The 18,609-nt window shown below is 41.8% G+C and overlaps 1 protein-coding gene across 7 annotated transcripts in view; it reads right to left on the bottom strand.

The window, feature by feature from the left end:
• The window catches only part of BCAS1 (breast carcinoma amplified sequence 1), a 98,431-nt gene that overhangs the window by 17,971 nt on the left and 61,851 nt on the right, over positions 1-18,609 (bottom strand). For 4 of the 7 annotated variants that reach the window (XM_029219303.1, XM_029219305.1, XM_029219307.1 and 1 more), the window contains 2 exons: positions 8,345-8,386; positions 635-808 (listed from right to left, as the gene is read on the bottom strand). The exons of 1 other annotated variant lie outside the window; for it this stretch is intronic. In XM_029219303.1, coding sequence (XP_029075136.1) covers positions 635-808; positions 8,345-8,386 — 216 coding nt within the window. The remainder of the gene's footprint in view (positions 1-634; positions 809-8,344; positions 8,387-18,609) is intronic. 2 more of the 7 variants (XM_029219308.1, XM_029219306.1) reach the window with 2 other exon arrangements.

Raw genomic sequence — 18,609 nt, 5'->3', positions numbered from 1 at the left:
CCATTCTATAGAAATTAAAAACATGGCAAATTCACCAACTAAATTATACACCCTCGCTATTAGGAAATCGTCATTTCCTTTCATATCATACCCTTTCTGGAATTATCTATAAACCAGCTTTGCCCAAATTTGTGTCACTCATACATCCCCTTCAGAAGTTTTCCAACATCAAAATATAACTTGAACTATTACTTAATCCTTTAAAAATGCCTTATGTTCTTTATGTAAATAAACGTATTTTCAAAGGAAACTGCATATTATTACCATAACGAGGAAAATGGGATCATTTGCCAAATACACAGCGAAACTTTTAAAAATAAATAAAATTAAAAGTAAGCAACACTATTAACTTCCAGGTTGGTATTGTTGTCTGCCACAGCTCAGGAGCCCAGGCCAGCTCTTCCTTTGTTAAGAAGGCAGTTAGCAGGGATTAAAGGTTAAGGAAAATTAGCAATAAAGAGAGACATTCTCTGTGATTAAATCAGGAGGACGAAAGGGAATTTTCTCAACTCCTATTCGGTTTATATTCCATCTATACTACCTAGAATCATGTCTCACCACCTGACCTGGGCTCTTTGGTCTCAGAAGCTGATGTATGTATTTCAGTTTCCCTGAACTGGAAGCAAGGGCTTACCATCTGTCTGAGAAGCGCCATCAGAGAGGGTCTTGGTGTTTTGCGTTCTGCTCTCTTGAGCGTTTCTTCTGTGGGTTCAGGTGTGCGATCTCCTTCTTCGCTGAGATCCACTGTTTGTAAGGCTGACTCTACTTCTTCGGACTTTACAGCCTCTACCTGTGATTCACACATCACCTGGATTGTTTTGCCAGGTAATAAGACAGTGGAAAAAAAACCCCATCCCCCAGACATGTTTTATAAAGTGGGGTCCCGGTTCTCCCCTCAACCACATGGTAGCTACAGTTTGGAGTCTAGGTTATACACAGGCACATCTTGAAGAAGTAATACTTACATCATATCATGTGCTCCCCAAAAATGCTGAAGTGGAAGAGACAAAATTCCTGCCCTGTGAAGCTACAAGGCTTGGATAGGGAGTCCCTTTTAAGGACTGCCCTTCAGAGCATGCTCAATACCCCTTCCAATCAATCTATCAGACCCACCTGTTTGGTCTCCCATAAAGGTAAATCACACCTGGCCTGTGTAATTATGTCCTTAAGAGTACAATCTTAGGACAGTGGCCGGGATGTTTTCCACTGCACATCCTAGCTCGCTGCAGCTGTGGAGAAACCGTCCTCTTTGCAAGAAAGGATAGTGTGAAAGCTTCTCAGTTTAATGGGCTTGACTTCCTCGTTAACTCATTTTCCCACTTCTCCCCAGACCAGTCACTTGTTCTTGTTACTTAACTGAAGTTCCTGCTTTCAGAAACAGGATGAACTTGGCAAGAGAACCCCGGCTAAGTTCCTGTGGCCCCCAGCAGGGTACCTCGTGAGCTCAGCGCCCCTTGAATGTCTGAAGGGATGGCCACCAGTGGGGGGCTGAGATGGAAGCCCTGCCCTTAGATGGTTCACCTGCGCTCTGATTCCAGATTTTGTTCGTTTGCATTGCCTCACTCCATTTGGGCTGTGCCCCAGTCACACCTGGGACAGCTTTTGTGTTTGCACTGGTCCCTGCAATGCGACAGAGTTAGTTGGCCTGGAAAGAGTTTTATAATTTCCTTTTCGTTTCCTCAGGCAGGGGTTGGCAAACTACTACCAAATTCATCCCAGAGCCCGTTTGAGGATGGCCCATGAGCTAAGAATAAATTCTACATTTTTTAAAGGGTTGGAAAAATTGTTTAAAAAGATGAAGAATTGGCAACGGAGACTCCATGTAGCCGGCAAAGTCTAAAACATTTACTATCTGGCCCTTTACACAAACACTTGTCATCTCTGCCGCAGAGAGAAGTCCTCTAGAGCCAAAGGCATCTTTGCATTTGTTTTGGCTGGTGCCAGACCCCCAGCTTCCTCCGAATCCTGTTCTTGCTGTTAGGGAGGAGGGGAAGGGAACTTAGTCATTTCTAAAAACACAGGATGACTGTGGAGAAATCATTTTCCGTTCCTCCATGCGGAATATACCATTGGTTTGCAAATAACCCAAATGATCCAAATTGAGAAGGACCCTTCATCTTTATATTGTCAGCTGAAGCAGGAAGGTGCCCATCAACAAATCAGCATATAGAAACATCCCCAAACCTGGCAATTAAATCATAGCATTGTCTCCCCACCTTCCATTTCTTAAGGTATTGACACAACTCGCAGCATTTTCCCTTTGTAATCTAAGATCTAGGTTGGGGAGTTATAAAGTCAAAAGCCCCCAGAATGCAAGGCAGGTGAGGTCAGCATGGACTGACCAGGTTTAAGACAAAAAGGAGTGGTGGGAACTACGACAAATGAAAGTTAAGTCGTCCCACTGAAAGACAGTAAAACACTAAAACCACTGGACAGTCAAACAAAGCACGGCTGGGAGGAGGCTTCTGCTGCTGGGCTGTCTGTCTTCAACCCAGGCCTGTCTTTAGGAAACCAGGCAGAGACTAGAGCCAGATAAGAGACTGGATTAGTGGTCAAATGTGGTCCTGGGTTTCCGCATCCAGGCCTGACTTAATTTAATTGCATTTCTGAAAAATAAGCTTCAGCCACAAGAGCCCTGGGGTACATCTGAAATGTAGGCAGCCTGATAGAGTGACCGGCCTGCCTGGGCCTAAATCTTGACCCTACCCCTTCCAGGGGCTCTAATCCAAGGTTCCTACTCCACATGTCTGTGCTTTCATTTCTCATTTCTCAATGGGGATAGTATGCACATCAGAAAGTTGTTTTGAGAATTAAATCAGGCAACACATGTGAAGTTCTTGGAACCGTGCCTGACATATAATAAGCACTTAATGAATTAATTAACACTAGCAGTTGTTACTTAGGCTATTTGAGAGCCATTTAGGCTATTTGAGAGCCATTGTTACTTAGGCTATTTGAGAGCCATTTACTCCACGGGCATGAATTATCTGGAATCACCCACCATGCACATGTCCACTACTTAGAGAAGATATCAATAACTATCTCTTACTATGTCAGACGTTGTACAAGGTATTTTTAATATATTACCTCAATAAAGAGTTACTGAGTTACTCAAGACAGCTCAGAGTAGGTAACATTATCCCTATTCTATAGATCAAGAATCGTAATGAGTGAATGACTTAGCCAAAGTCACACCACAGGCAAGTAGTCATTTCAATGAGGATGGAGTTGTTTACCAGTAACTGAATATCTAATAGTGACTTAACCAATAACAATATGGAAGAAGAAGGTTGAAAGTAGGAAGTTATGGGGTTGGTTCGGTGGCTCCACAGTGTTTCTATAACCTGGGCTCTTTCTATCCTTTGGCTCTGCCATCCTTGTCATGCTGAATTTTCATCCTTTTATCTGCTGCCTCATGGATGTAAAGTAGTTGCCACAGTTCCATGCATCACATCCTCAATCCAATGTCCTAAGAAGGAAGGACAGTCACAGCAAAAGAGTGGCTTCAAATGAACTTCTGTATTTTGATCCTCTACTCAGGGTACATTTCATTGACCAAAAGTAGGTCACATCCTTACCCCTTGACTAATTATTGGTGAAGAAAATGGGATTGTTGGTTTAGACAAATCACAGTGAAATACTTTGGGCTTGCCAACCTTACCTAAGATCAAGAGAAAGAGGGTGGAGGAATGGGAAATGGCCCTTAGGTAGGTAATGAACAGAGTCTGACTCACTGACTCTGGGTTCAGATTTATTTGCGATTGAAGCAGCAAGTTCATTTTTTGTGTGGAGAGCCTGGTGGGCCATTTACTCATATGATAAAGTGATTGTATGGGAATAACTTTGCACATCAACTTTACTTGAGCGCCAATGGTTTTCTTACTGGACCTTTCCAAATGTCAAGGGGTGTCAACTTATAAATCCTAGCCCAGAGTCCATTCTTCAAAACACAACTATTTCAGTAGGTAGAAAAAAAGGGACTTCTAGGGACTCTCATTAGCTTTGAAGTCAGGCCAAGAAGTTGGCTTTCAGCAGCCAAGAAAAAAAAAAAAATCCACTGACATCCAGTGTGGAAATCTAGAAGGATTCGAGCTAAGTGAGGATCTGATTTGCATATACAGACATAAGAATTTGATTTTTATTTGGATAGCTTTCTGATTCCTTTCCAGGCCAGAGCTTTGGAAAAAGTTGTTCCTTATTCAGAATATATGACTGCATCTGCACATTTTAACTTTGGGTACAGTGGACAAGGTGAAAATCAGATTTGTGCTATATTTTAGAATTAAATCTCCCTTGCTTGATTTCAGTAGGGGATATTGTATGTTGCATGTAGATGGCTAGTACAATTAACACGGACAATACACATTTCAGCAAAAGGTTTCACTTTTTGCCCCTAGTAATATACCATATTTACTCTTAAAATTTGGTTTACACAGTTTTTACTGGAGCTGTGAGTTTCAGAAACTGATTTATAGCAAAATGGATTTCCTCCACTTAAACTTCACCCATGACATAATAATATTGATATTAAATTTTTTAATTATAGAATCTTATTTGGATTTGTTCTGATTTGATTTATAACATGATTATTTAATTGCAAAGACACTGTAGAGATTTTATTTTTATACCCAGTAACTCTTTCACATTCTTCCTCATTCTCAGCCCCCTAGGTTTTCTTCGGGAGGACAATCCTCCCTAACTTTAATACTATGTAATATGGATGAAGCTGGTTGAGCAGGTCTAAGCCAATTAACATGGTCTAGCTCCTTGGTCATATGAGTTCAGGGATGGGAATATGTGGCAGAAAGTAGAATTTTCCCAATTATTCATTCTGCCTTCCTATAAAAGAATTACACATGCATGCCCACTGCTGTGTGACTTGCTTTGGAGAATGGAATGTGAGTGGACATGATATAAACCTCGACTGAGTGAAAGTTTTAAGAGCTATTCCATGGCTCAGCCATGGCACTATTTTCTCTCTGCCATTCCAGCTGCACCTCCTAGTTGAAGGGGCTGCTTTTTCCATCTAGATTTCAGTAGGAAGAGGCCATAAAGATCACCCACAAGCCAACTTACAGCTGATATGCAGCATGAGTGAGAAAAAAAAAAAGAATCTGTGCTGTTGAAAACCACTGGAATTTGGGGCTTGGTTGTTATTGCAACACAGCCTGGCAGATGCTGACTAACAGAGCATGGGAACCTGTTTAAGTCAATGAGCAGGAACAAATACCAGGAGATGCAGGGTTGCTGCTGGACCAGTTTCTCCTTTACTCTGCACTGGCTGACGTGATGTTGGAAGGCAGAGGACGTAGCCAGGCCAAGAAGGCTGAGCCAAGGGAGAGCATGAGAGCCAATAAATTCCACTTTCTTTTTAATCCAGGTAGAGATGGGTTTTCTTTCACTTGCAACTGAGAAGTTCATCACTAAGAAAGAGAAATACCTGTTTCCCTGATCTAATAGGTCACTGGGAAGGAAAGCTCCCACCCCCGCCCCCAGCCCCCCACCATTAGGTAGAACATTACCTCAATTAACCAGTGGTCAAAACATTTTCAGGTTACAACAAAAGAATTCAATATTTTCTGTAGTCAGGATAAACAGATTTTTTTTCCTGTTAGGACCAAAGGCTCATTCTAGGAAAAGCGTTAAAACTTCCAGGGGCTTCAAGCACCTTATTTTTCTTTTCATTAAACATTTTGAAAAATGTTGACATCAGCCTGCTCTTTACTTTGCATTGGGTGATAGATCAGTTTTGGAAATTCTCGGTAGAGAAACTTTAAAAACTAAACTCAATCGCATTTCAGCCAGAAGAAGTGGAGACTGTTTCAGGACTCTTGTAATATGGTTAATGACACCTAATTGTCCTGTTCTGAAGGTTTAGAGTATTATCCATTGTTTGGATTAACACCATCTCTCTTACTTGGGAAAAGGAAATTAAACTAATTGTTTTACACATAACTTGACTCCACGTGGACACTGAGTCAGCTGTGAGGTGTGTAATTTCATGAGGAAATATAATCCCTGATTACTGGGAAGCACTCACTTCCTGTTGTTACAACTCCTATGCATTGACATTCCCGCAGGGGGAGGCAAACTCTTCCTGCAAAGGGCCTAGCAATTACTCAGTTCTGCCCTTGTAGCATGAAAGCAGCCACAGACTGTGTAAAGGAAGGAGGGTGTCTGTGTTCTAATAAAACTTTATTCATAAACACTGAAATTTGAATTTTGTATAATTTTCACGCATCACAAAATATTATTCTTCTTTTGATTTTTCTTCAACCATTCAAAATGTAAGAACCATTCTTAGCTCATGGGCCATACAAACACAGGTGATGGGCTATATTTGGCCCATTAATGGTAGTTTGCCAACCCTGAATTACTGAGTTCTTCCTGTGTTTCAGGCACTGAAATACGCATAGTACCTGCATTACTCATTTAATTCTCACAAGAATCCTAAGGGGTAGGTAATATTATTACGGCCATTTAAGAGATGAGTAAACTGAGGTCCAAGAGGCAGCACAGCCTGGGGATGATGGGGCCAAGGTCACAACATTTTAGCCTCACTCTTTCCAACTAATAGTTAGGAGATGAAATGTGGAAGCTTAGAAATAGAAACATCATTTGTAGGACTAAGCAATTTCAAGCGATTTTTAAATGCTTCTTTATTTTCTTGACAAAAATATTGGGTTGGCCAAAAAGTTCGTTTGGGCTTTTCCATAAGATATTACAGAAAAACCTGAATGTACTTTTTGGCCATCCCAATATTTTGCTTTCATTTGTATCTCTATCTGATTTTGTGTTATCTTTCAGTATCAATCATTTAGCTAATTCATGTTATTTTTCTGTTTCAAATTTGAAAATAAAACACATTCTGTTTGCCTGCTGGAGATCAGCTCTGCATTTTCACATGCGAGCTGCAAGAGACACGAGGTTCCTCGGATAGGCAACTACACACGAATATCCAAAAAGAAGTTTCTCTTCAAAAAACCTGGAACTTCGAAGCTAACAGCTGCCCTGGATTTAACCTGCAGCTTTTAAATTTAAAGTTCATGGGAAGAGTTCCCTCTTGTAGGCTGCTGAAACAGAGACCTAGGCTTGCTAGAAAATAGCCAGCAAATTCATGAGAATTTGAATTACCAGAGACCTGAGCTTTGTGAGCTACTAAATTTGGCTCCAAAAAGAAAGGGGTGGGGGAAGAAGAAGAAGAAGGAGGGGGAGACAGGAGGGGGAGGGGGAGGGAGAGGAAGGGGAAGAAGGGGAAGAAGAGGAAGAAGAAGGTGGGGGGGGGCAGAGAAAGAAGGGAGAGGTGGAGAGAAGGAAAGAGAAATAACAACAGTAACAACAACAACAGAGCAGATTCCGAAGGGTTTTCTCCCAACAAGAATTACAACATAGCCATTCTAATTTTTATTCCACATCACAGACATCCTTTCTGGAACATATTGGATTTTCAACTTCTGCTCAGTTCCAGCAATTAAATAAAGGTGAAAACACAAGTCCCATCCATGGCAAGCAAACAAGAGACACCTCGGAAGAGCCAAACATATTTTGCTTTGGTGAAATGATAACAAACAGTTTCTATCTTAAGGGGCTGTGAACTTCGCCCACTTAGAACATTTCCCAAAGACTGTACTTCTTTCAGAGCAGAAAGCTACTGTTTTGGGTCTGAAACTCATAAGGCCAATTTATTCATCTCCCTGGAAGATGTTTTGGAAAGATACATTTTTGTGGTGTCTCACAGGGAGCCATCTCCTTCAGACATGAATGCAGTGTCTTGAAAGTTTTGACCATCATTCTCGGAAATTAAAGGCCAAAAAGAGAGTGAGGCTCAACCTATGTCTGTCAAGTGTAGACCCACACAGTTGGCTCTCCTGCCCGGGACCAAGAGTCTCACAGCAACTATTGCAGCAATCTGCCATCATATCTGATGCAACTACCTGTCCTGGGTACCACCCACTGTTAGTGGAGAATCTAGGTTGCCATGGAAATAAAGGCGAAAGAGCGATCGAAGTAAGATGAAGCAGAGGGTGCAGCATCATTGTCCCTTAAGGAAGCGGCAAGATGTTCTTACGTTTAGTAGATTCTTTCAGCCCCTTAAGGGTAACAAATGCTAAAAATGTGTGCTCTGATTTTGCATTTTATTTGCATTGGTTCAATGGGCTTTACAAATATTTATCCAAAGTTGTTCCCCCATGGTCCCTAATTACGTGAAAGGCAGAAAGAGTCTACAACGGATGAATAACACTTGGAACATGCAAGAACCCAGGACCCCAGAGCTGACACCCGCAGTGGTCCATCATGCCGGAGATGAGTATGGAATGATTCTGTCATTTAATGCATAACTTACATTCTCCTCTGCACCTGTGGGAACTGAATCCTCTTTAACTGACTAAAGGGAAGATAAAAACAAAAGTAAGAGTCAGACTGTTACCAAAACCAGGGCTAACAGCTTTCGGGTGCCATTCTTGGACATAGCTTATGCGTACCTTGTTCCAAGAAGAAACTCAAGGAGCTTTACACAAATGTAAACAGTGTAAATTAAGTTATGTATTTTAAAATGTAACAAAGGAAAAATAAACATACAGATGCAGGCAGAATACAAATGGAGTGAGGAGAAGGGATGCGACAGAAAACACAAACTACAGTCTTGGCTGTGGGCAAGGAACACGTTTGCCTTGACAGTTTCTGGTAGCTGATGAAAAGAGGGATCTATGATTGGTCACACGATATGGTCATTGTTAGGCAAGATACATGAGCTTCTCAGGAAAATTCTGGTAACATGTCCAGAGAAATTCATCCCATGGTCCTCAGAGAGCAAGCAGTACTCAGCCTTACCCTGGCAGCCGGGCAGTGGCCAGCATCCGAAGCTCCATCTTACATCAGCGTTCAACGTAGGCCAAGGTCACCATGCCAAAGTACAATCTGGTTAAAATACTTCTATGAAGGGCCAGAGGGCTGGGGTCCAACGCACCCAGCTTCAAACCCTGTTAATCCCTGCAGTAATTCTGGCATCTACAGTCCTGCCCCAAATAGCAGAGGAGTTATCCAAATTCTATCAAAGGTCAATGTCACAATCATTATATCAGTTTGCCAAGCTCCAACTTGGGAGGTCATCTTTGCATATTTTTTGCAGTTGTTCTGAAGGATTTTTAGGTGGGTGGGTGGTGGTGTTTACAGACCACTTTGAGACTCACTTGACAGAACTGGTCTCTCTTCCCAGAAAAGTAAACATGAACAAAATATTTTGCAAATAATTTCAGGGTGTTCATAGACCCTTGTCTTTCTTTTGGATTCCAGGGTAAGAACTCTTATCTATGTTGATTTTGTTCCAAGTCCTGCTTTTATTTTTGCTTTAAAAACATGCAGTGGGAGAGGAAGAAGGGACTGACATTTGCAAATATATCTTCTTCATGTGGTGCTCTGCATACACCATGTCACTTAAAGTAGCCCCAAGTGGTCAGCATGGTGACCTTCACTTACACGACAAGAGACGGAAGTACAAAGAGGTGAAGTCACTTGTTCAGGATGGTACAGCTAGAAAGTGGTGAGGGCTTCCCTGGTGGCGCAGTGGTTGAGAGTCCGCCTGCCAATGCAGGTGACATGGGTTTGAGCCCTGGTCCGGGAAGATCCCACATGCCACGGAGCAAATAAGCCCGTGTGCCACAACTACTGAGCCCATGTGCCACAATTACTGAAGCCCACGCTCTGCAACAAGAGAAGCCACCACAATGAGAAGCCCGTGCACGGCTGCGATGAGTAGACCCCGCTCGCCCAACTAGAGAAAGCCTGCACGCAGCAACGAAGACCCAACGCAGCCAAAAATAAAATAAATAAAATACATAAATTTATTTTTTAAAAAAAAGGATAACTTTGTGTGTGTGTGTGTGTGTGTGTGTCTGTGTGTGTGTGTGTGACTGTGTGGGCTTCTTTCTCCTCTACCAGACTTGCTCTCCCGCTAGATGAGATCTTCAGCTTGGACCATTTATTTTTCCTTATCTTCTCATACTGAAGCTTACCTGCGCACAAAATATGTCCCTAAAATGGACTGTGGGTTTTCTGGAAGCTTCTGATTGTCAGAAAATTATAGCACACTCAGAAGGAATTGCAAGCAGTGTAGCTTTCTTGGAACTACACTCCTTCTCCCCGAGACCACCTGGATGCTATTTAATCCCATGAAAAGGCAAAGAGTTAAATGATATTTTAAAAGCCAGGCCTCCTTAAACCTGACCCACAAAAGTTTCAAGAGTCAATATACTGTCTATGTTAGGCTGAGAAAACCCGCCCACTATGTAAGAACGGCACTTTTAGGTTTTCAAGGCCTCTTTCCTGTCCCAGTTGGTTGTAAGGAGACTAGTTTGTGCTTTGGTTTCCTGTGTCTGGCAAGTTCTTGGCTGTTGACTGCTCACTGTTTTCTAGAGGAAACTGAGAACCGGGTGTAGGCGATGGTGCAGCGTGGAAGGAGCTATTCTCAACAGTGATGTTTCCATCATCTTTGTTATGGCTTCAGACATCCAGATCCTTCTGATGTTTCAAAGTTGGCATTATAAGTACTGTCTGTTTCAAAAGAAATGATTATTTCCCACTTCAAAGTTCTACTACCCAGCAAAACACTCCTTATTTTGGGAATTAGCCCAGTGGGACATTTCTCAAAAGTCAGTAATTTGCATACCATTTTCACGATTCTTGACCTGCCCGTGTACCATCTGTATTTACGTGATATTTTTCTTTAAGTTGACTATCTTTTTACTTAAACAAATATATTTTAAAAGAAAGCATCTTATCATTATCATGCATGTAATATCAACATCCTCCCTGTAACCAAAAGTATGTATCAAAACTACTGCAATGAATAAAACAAAAATGCTCATTAAATTCTAATTATTTTTAAGTTTTTGTTAAAAAGAGAGACCAGCAAGTGTTATTAGCACAGTAAAAATTGACTATTAATATCACGAAGAGATTTTATAATTAAGGTCAGCAAAGAAAACGGAGTAGAATGGCAAGAAGATAACTTTGCATTACATGACTGATTAAATGTTTAGGGCTGTCTTCAAGAACCACTCAAAATCATTTTGCACATTTTTGTACATTTGCACACTGGCCTAAGGGCATAGCCTTCATGTTGGGGTGGCTGGAATCCAGTTAAAAGTAGGACCCAAAAATGGATAATGAGACACCAGGTTCTTGTTTCCATTTAGTGTTCGGCACATGTAAGGAAAACCTGCTCAGAACCCAAGTCTAGAGCATCTTGGGCTATGGAGTCAGGTTCAAATTCAGTGTTTTAGCTGTTCAACCTTGGGCCAGTCAACCACAGCTCTCTGAGCCTCAGTTCACTTACTCAAAAGTGGGCTATTAGACTGTTACCAATCAGACAGTTGTTCCAAAGAATAGATACAATAAAGCCTGTGAAGGGAAAGTCATGGCTGAGGAGAGCTGAGACTCACCTACGTCCGGTGGCTGGGGTCAGGCCACACAGCTCCTCCCGGTACGTATGTGAAGACCTCCCTTTCCATGGGAATTAGAGACTCTGGAAGGTGTGGGTATGGTGGGAGGGACAACTTAAGCCATGTTTGCAATGAGGGGTCAGTTGTCTACAGTCTTTTCTAGAAGTCAGAAGGCATGGGAGGAGAAGAAATAAAGACTTTAAGAAAAGGACATCAGAAAGAGAATTCACCGATGGAAGTTAGGACTCCAGGCAAGCCAGCTACCTGCAGGGGGAGTTCTGGGTAGGATGCTGGTGGCTGGTAGACCAACTCAGACCAGCTCAGCTACCCTCGAGTTGGGCATCCACTGGGGAGAAAAGGGCTGCGTGGATGCCGAGGGTGGGTCTTGTTAAATGTGTCACTCTGTGTCTTGAGCCGCTGCTCCCAGAGCTGAGCACCACACAGAAAGAGAGTTTTCTCCTACTGCTTTGCAAGTGGCAGGGGAACTATGGCAGGCTCGTGAGGACATCAGTGAGGCATCAGGTAAGTTGGTGTGGACCTTCTCCTTGGTGGCTCTGGTGACAATGGTGTGGTTTGGGAGCGATCACCCAGTAGAGACATATGGGGGCCTGGACCGATTTGTGATCACATTCCTTAGATTCCTAGAACTATTTGAATGGGATGAGTAGGGGTGTGGATTGACGTGCTTCAGTCGATGAAAACTGCTGACGTTAATCTCATATGTGTAAAGCACTTAGCACAGTGCCCGCACATAGGATGTGTTCAATTAATGGAAACGATTTTTGTGAATGCTGAGGAAAAGTGGCATAAATTAGGCCTACTTGACCTATTTAAGACTTTTCTTAGGGAACCCTCCTACATTGTTGATGGGAATGTAAATTGGTGCAGCCACTATGGAAAACAGTATGGAGGTTCCTCACAGAACTAAAAATAGAGTTGCCATATGATCCAGCAATCCTACTCGTGGGCATATATGTGGACAAAGCTATAATTCAAAAAGATACATGCACTGCTATGTTCATAGCAGCACTATTCACAATAACCAAGACATGGAAACAGCCTAAATGTCTATTGACAGATGAATGGATAAAGAAGATGTGGTACATATATGTATGCAATGGAATACTACTCAGCCATAAAAAAGAATGAAATAATGCCATTTGCAGCAACGTGGATGGACCTTGAAATTACCATACTAAATGAAGTAAGTCAGAAAGAGAAAGACAAATACCATACATCACTCTTATGTGGAGGCTAAAATATGATGCAAATGAACTTATCAACAAAACAGATACAGACTCACAGACATAGAAAACAGACTTGTGGTTGCCAAGGGGGAAAGGGAGTGGGGGAGGGATGGATTGGGAATTTGGAATTAGCAGATGCAAACTATTATATAGAGAATGGATAAACAACAAAGTCCTACTGTATAGCACAGGGAAATATATTTAATATCCTGTGATAAACCATAATGGAAAAGAATATGATAAAGAATGTATATATATGTATAACTGAATCACTTTGCTGTACAGCAGAAATTAACACAACATTGGAAATCAACTGTACTTCAATGAAATATATTTTAAAAAACTTTTCTTGACTAATTCCATGTTGCTTTCAGAATTTCCTTATATCTGTCTCAGATATATGTTTGCTCCTGAATCCCTTAGGAGCAGACATTTTTAACACTGCTCTTAGGTTATACTGGGTTCCACCATTGGAATGGGGTACAGGATGGTGTGGATCTCAGTTAAAATCGTGATGATCTGCTCCCTACAGGATAAGTGGCACATTGACCTTCGTAAAACAAAAATCCCAGGACATCCTAACTTCAGCCCATTGTGCCAGTATTTTGAGATCCTTATTGTTTATATTTTGGATTGCATTAATGAGCCCACCCAGCCTGTAAACTTGACAAATGCGCTTCACAGTTTATTGACCAAGTTACAAATAAAAACTCTGAATAAACAGGCCTGAGGCCAGATTCCAGAGGCCGTCCCAAAGACAGCTTCTTGCATGTGGTTTTGATCCTCTAATAAATATCCTTTGTTGGCTTGCATCTACCCATCTTGTGAACATGCCTTAGATGCGACACTACAGAACTGAAGAAAAACAGTAATACTATCAAAGATAATAATAATGATAACAACCCATATTATTGGGCTCTGCGTTAGGCAGCAGGTTAATTTTTTTACGTTAGTATTCCATGTCGGTCTTCAAAATGGAAGCAGATCTCCCCTAATTTCTAGGCCTCTGCTCCAATACCTATTAAATTTTGCTCTTATTCTAAAACAATACCTCCCTCTGAAGTTTGAGGTGTGTCTCTAATTCTCCTTCAAAGCTGACATCCTGGATCTCACATTTAATGTGTATCTGTAACCAGGATGGTTTCCAAGTTCAATACACAACTACAGACAAAGCCATCGGACAACTTCTTCCTTTTCTCCTCATCTTTTCCACACAGCAAAAAGCCTATGAGCTGAGGACCCAGCAGAACCAGATTCCAATTCATCATTTCCACTGCCAGCAAGTACGCTGTGATGGATGATCTCTAAGGAGGAGGAGAGAAGACTAACTCTTCCACACTGGGAATATGTTCGGGAAAGGAATTTCAGAGACAGGAAGGAAAATCGGACGGCACAGCAACTCACTTCAAAGTGAATGAGAGAGAATGATTGTAAAGTGCAAGGTCGATTTCTGCAGACCAGAGGCATTTACTAGGTTCTCAAGCCCTTCAGCCAGAGGAGCATGATATGGTGTGGGGCTGGTCAGGAAACACACAGAACGTGGGATTCTCATTCGAATCTCAAAACCAGGAACACTTCAATCTTTTTCAATAAACTGGACATCTGGCTGTTATCTGGCGAGTCTAAAAATTGTCCAATCTCATTAACAACAACAACAAAAATCCAGTTTGAAATCTAAAGGATCTTGTCTGGACATTTATATTGCCAAGAATAAGTATCTAAATAGCATATGTACTTATCATATAAACGTGATCAACAAGAGCTCCTCTCCTTTAAACAGCGCATTTCAATTCTTAAAGGAGTTTCTTTAAAATGCTGTCACATGGTAGCACTTAAGCCAGAAGACACCCTGTTGCTACCAAGTCTCCCAGAAGCACCATTTGGATCACGTGACGGCTGTTCTGAGTTCATTGATTTCACGGTGGACCTAAGACTTTTTCTATCAAGGCTGGATACTTCATCCCATCTTTCAAGTGCTTCCATAATTGTCCAGCCCTGTGCCGGGCTTTCTAAACCAGGATCCCCATGGATTCTGGGATCACACACAAGATTCTGTATTTGAAACAAATAACCCAGATGAGTCAAAGGAATTTTTAAGTTCTCTTAGTCTATTTTGACCTACACTGACTGCTCCCTTGTCTAAACAGCCGTAGCGTTTTTAACCTGTATTCCACGGATTAACACTGGATTCCACACTTGACTGTTTTGTAATGGAGCTTTCACTCACTGAATGCCACTCACTTTGCATTCATTTTCCAACTCAGTTCTCCCCAAAATCATGAAAGGTAGGTACCACCTCCTACTTTCAGAGCTGAGGAAAGTGAGGCTTGGAGGGTTTAATTCTCTGCTCACATTCAGACAGCCAGGAACCCTCAGAGCCGAGATTTGACTATGTGTCTCTTTGGCTTCAAAACTCACATTATTTTTCTATTCATCATTTGTCTCTCCCAAAGGAAAGCAGGAAAAAGGCTGTTTTGAAGATGCTCCAAATGTATCATTTATTAATTGTGTGCAGGCACATACACATACACACGCACGCGTGCATGCATGCGTGTATATCCTATTCCTCCAAATGGATTTCAAGGTTTTGATGGTAGCAAATATATCTTAGACTTGTTTTGTACCTCGGGTGCTATTGGCACTAGAAGCCCCACGTGGCTTTTCAGATCATAACCAGCGATATCATACTTGAAGAGATGAGGGTAACACTGTTCACTGAGCACTTAGTATGTCTCAGATGCTCTCCATGTAAATGACTGGATTCTCATAACAACACTGTGAGATAAACACAGTGCCTATTTTACAGATAAGAAAATAAAGGCTCTGAGTGGTCAAGTAACTTGCCCAAGGTTACATAGTCCCACCTTTCTGATTCTGACTGTTACGCAAACTCGCCATCCCCAAGATTTTTTAAGATAATCTACTCCAACCTTTTTACTCAACAGAGGAGGAAAAAGAAACCCAAACAGAGTAAATAACTTTTGTGAGGTCACAGAGCAAATGGTATTCCAGTTAACCCTGAACAATCAAGGGCACAGTTAGGCCATATAACTGGATTTAAACATTTTCTGGCAAGCACAACATAATTTGAAATTAATTTTCTCAAAGGTTATTTTTGTTTTTGTTTATAATAAGAACTACTTTAGCAATCAAGACTATAAATCAAAATAATGCATAGTTTCATACTGACAGCCTGTTAGGGGAAAAATTCATTTCTGATGTTCATAATTGCAAACTTCAAAATGTGTTTGTTTAAAAGCTTTTCAATTAAAAGAGAAGAAAGTGAGCTTAGGGTTAGTTAGTGGAAATATCAGCATTTTTCTGGTGTTTCCCTTTGTTTGTTTTTCAAAATTTTTACAAGAATGGTTTTATAGCCAAAGCTTATTCTAATTTAAAGAAAAGAAAACAAAGACTTTCATTTTGTTTCCTACTAGAAATAAGTTCCTTCATGAGAATGTAAGCTACCAGAGGGCAGCAATCTGCTCACTGATATTTTTTCAATGCCTAAAACGTAGCACACACACACACCCCAAAAAAAATTGCACAAAGAAAGTGATTAAAACCACTGCTGAATGAGTGACTCTCCCCTTTTTCACTTCCATATAATCTATTCTTTCAGATTGGGTGAAAGAAGGAAAGACAATCTTGACAACCAAACAGGAGACTTGGTTTTTAGTTTCTCTTAACCTCACTGTTTTTATGATCTACTAAAGAAATAAAAGTCAGATAATGGTGAAAAAACAGTGAGACTGAAATAAATGAATAGATGAATGCCCAGTGGTCCTGACTTTTATTTTCAATGGAAAGAGCCGGAATTTCAAAGAGGAACCAATGCATCCCTTATAGATGCCAAAGATAAGGAAAGATAAAGCATGTGAAGTTTAGAAGCCTCCCCAGACTGGATGGCACAGAAAGATGCAGAAGTGGACATGCTAGTGTCCCAACCCTCTGAGCATAGATGACGGAAGGAGGACGGACCACTCATCAGACCCTGTTGTGTGAACCGCGGTGGTGGTGATGGTGGTGGGGAGGCGTTTACTGGCCTTTTTAAATTTAATCCTCGCTCATTTCCATGGCATGGGCACTATTATCATTTGCATTTCACAAATGAGGAAACTGAGGCTCATGGAGGTGGATTGGGACTCAGAGTGGAATCTGTCTGACGCTAAGCTTTTAACCCTGCATCAGTGTTCCTCCAGCTTCAGTCGTTTGCTGACCTCCAGTACAGTTCTGCTACGTTGTATGCACAATCTCACCATCTGTGGCAGCCGTGGCCGTGTGCTGGTCAGATTTCCCTGCAAGAAAGGCAGGCTTCGATTGTCACGCCTTCAGCATCCGGTACCGCTGAGATCTCCTCGCTGCTCCCCGGAAACGACTGGGCTGGTCCTGCCCAATGCAGAGGGTGCTGGGCTGGTCCTGCCCAATGCTGCCCAATGCAGGACTCCCCCCGGGGCACGCTCTGCTCTGGGGGATACCTCCCGCCCGGCTCAGCACCACCGCCACCCTGAGGTCTTTCCAACCCTCTCCTCCTTCCCTCTCTCCCTGCACAGAGGTGTCAGCCCCTCGCTGTGGTCTGCAGCCTCTCGCCACCCACTCCTGCCCCCTTCCCTTTATCCTCCACAGTCGGTTTCCTCTGATACATCTCCTGCACATCAATTCTGTCTTAGTGTCCGCTTCCTGGAGGACCCCGATTTACCTTTATTTACTTATTATCCGTACCATTAATTACATAACACTTTCCTTTTAATTGCATTACCTTTTTAAACTAAATCTATATAGTCTCACCTTGACCAAAATATATGTTAAATCTTGACTTTAATGTGCTAGTTTTATTATTCCTAATACACTTTGAATATATGTATATATGGCTATTTAAGTAAAAATATTTGAATATGAGTCACTTAAGTCTCCCCCTTGCCACCAATATATGGATGTAACTTTCTTGGAAATTTTTCCCTTCATTATATTGCTGATAAAATATTTTTGTAAAAAAAGACTGGTGAAGAAGGAGCATTAGAACAGAATGCCAAGTGACATCATCCCAAGTTTTCATTAAGTATTAAGAGTTTGTGTTCTGAGCAGAACTTAGAAGGGAGATTTCTGTACAACAGAAAACAAACAGGAGAATATTTCAGAAATCCAGCTGGATTCTGGACAAGAGCATAAACTAACAGCACAGCGGCATCTGTATTTACCACCTTCCTTGCATTGCGTGCCAAGTGGCATGGATGTTTTGTTGAAACGGCTAAGTTAGATTTTTCCAGTTCTATCTTACACCTGCCCCCACCACCTCTCCCTGCCCCGTCCCTGACTTCTCGCTCATCTTTTGGCCACATTTAAAACAGGCAAGAGTTCTGCACCTGTCTGGCAGCTGAGGTTTGCTCAGCAATGAGGATCAGGGAATAGCTCTCAGAATTGCTCAGCCCCACCCACCTCATTTCCTTACTCGGCACCTTAATTCTCAAGGGAAAAGAATTCAGACAGCGGTTTGAATTTTCCTCTCACAGAGCACCTCGTGGGCTTGCCCTGGTGGTGAACTGGTTGACAACCAAGGAGATGGAGACCTTGGGGCTGCTGATGGCTGCTTCCATCTGGCTGGGGTAGGAGGGGCAGAGAGCCCAGAGGCGGTTCATCTCGCCAGGCTGGGAGAGCTCAGAGAAAGCCAGGAGGAAACCAGAGTAACCCACATTTTATTAGTTTCGTTTGTTTGTTCTGGAACTAAAAATGTATTCACAAGTCTTAAATCTAAGGAAGACTGAAGATACAAGAATGGCCAAAGATGTACCGTGAGCAAAGCAACATTGATGTTAAATAAATATACTAACAGCCCCAAGCTGTTAAGGGGACAAAGAGAAACATTGTGCTGTGATGAAAGGAACAATCTACCCAACGATCCCATTTTTAGGAAATGGGCAAAACTT

The sequence above is a fragment of the Monodon monoceros genome, unplaced genomic scaffold (assembly GCF_005190385.1).
Source record: "Monodon monoceros isolate NGI ecotype Baffin Bay Population unplaced genomic scaffold, NGI_Narwhal_1 Super_Scaffold_13, whole genome shotgun sequence".
Classification (NCBI taxonomy): domain Eukaryota; kingdom Metazoa; phylum Chordata; class Mammalia; order Artiodactyla; family Monodontidae; genus Monodon; species Monodon monoceros.
Note: the sequence above shows the minus strand (reverse complement) of the source record. Positions and strands in the feature narration are given on the sequence as shown.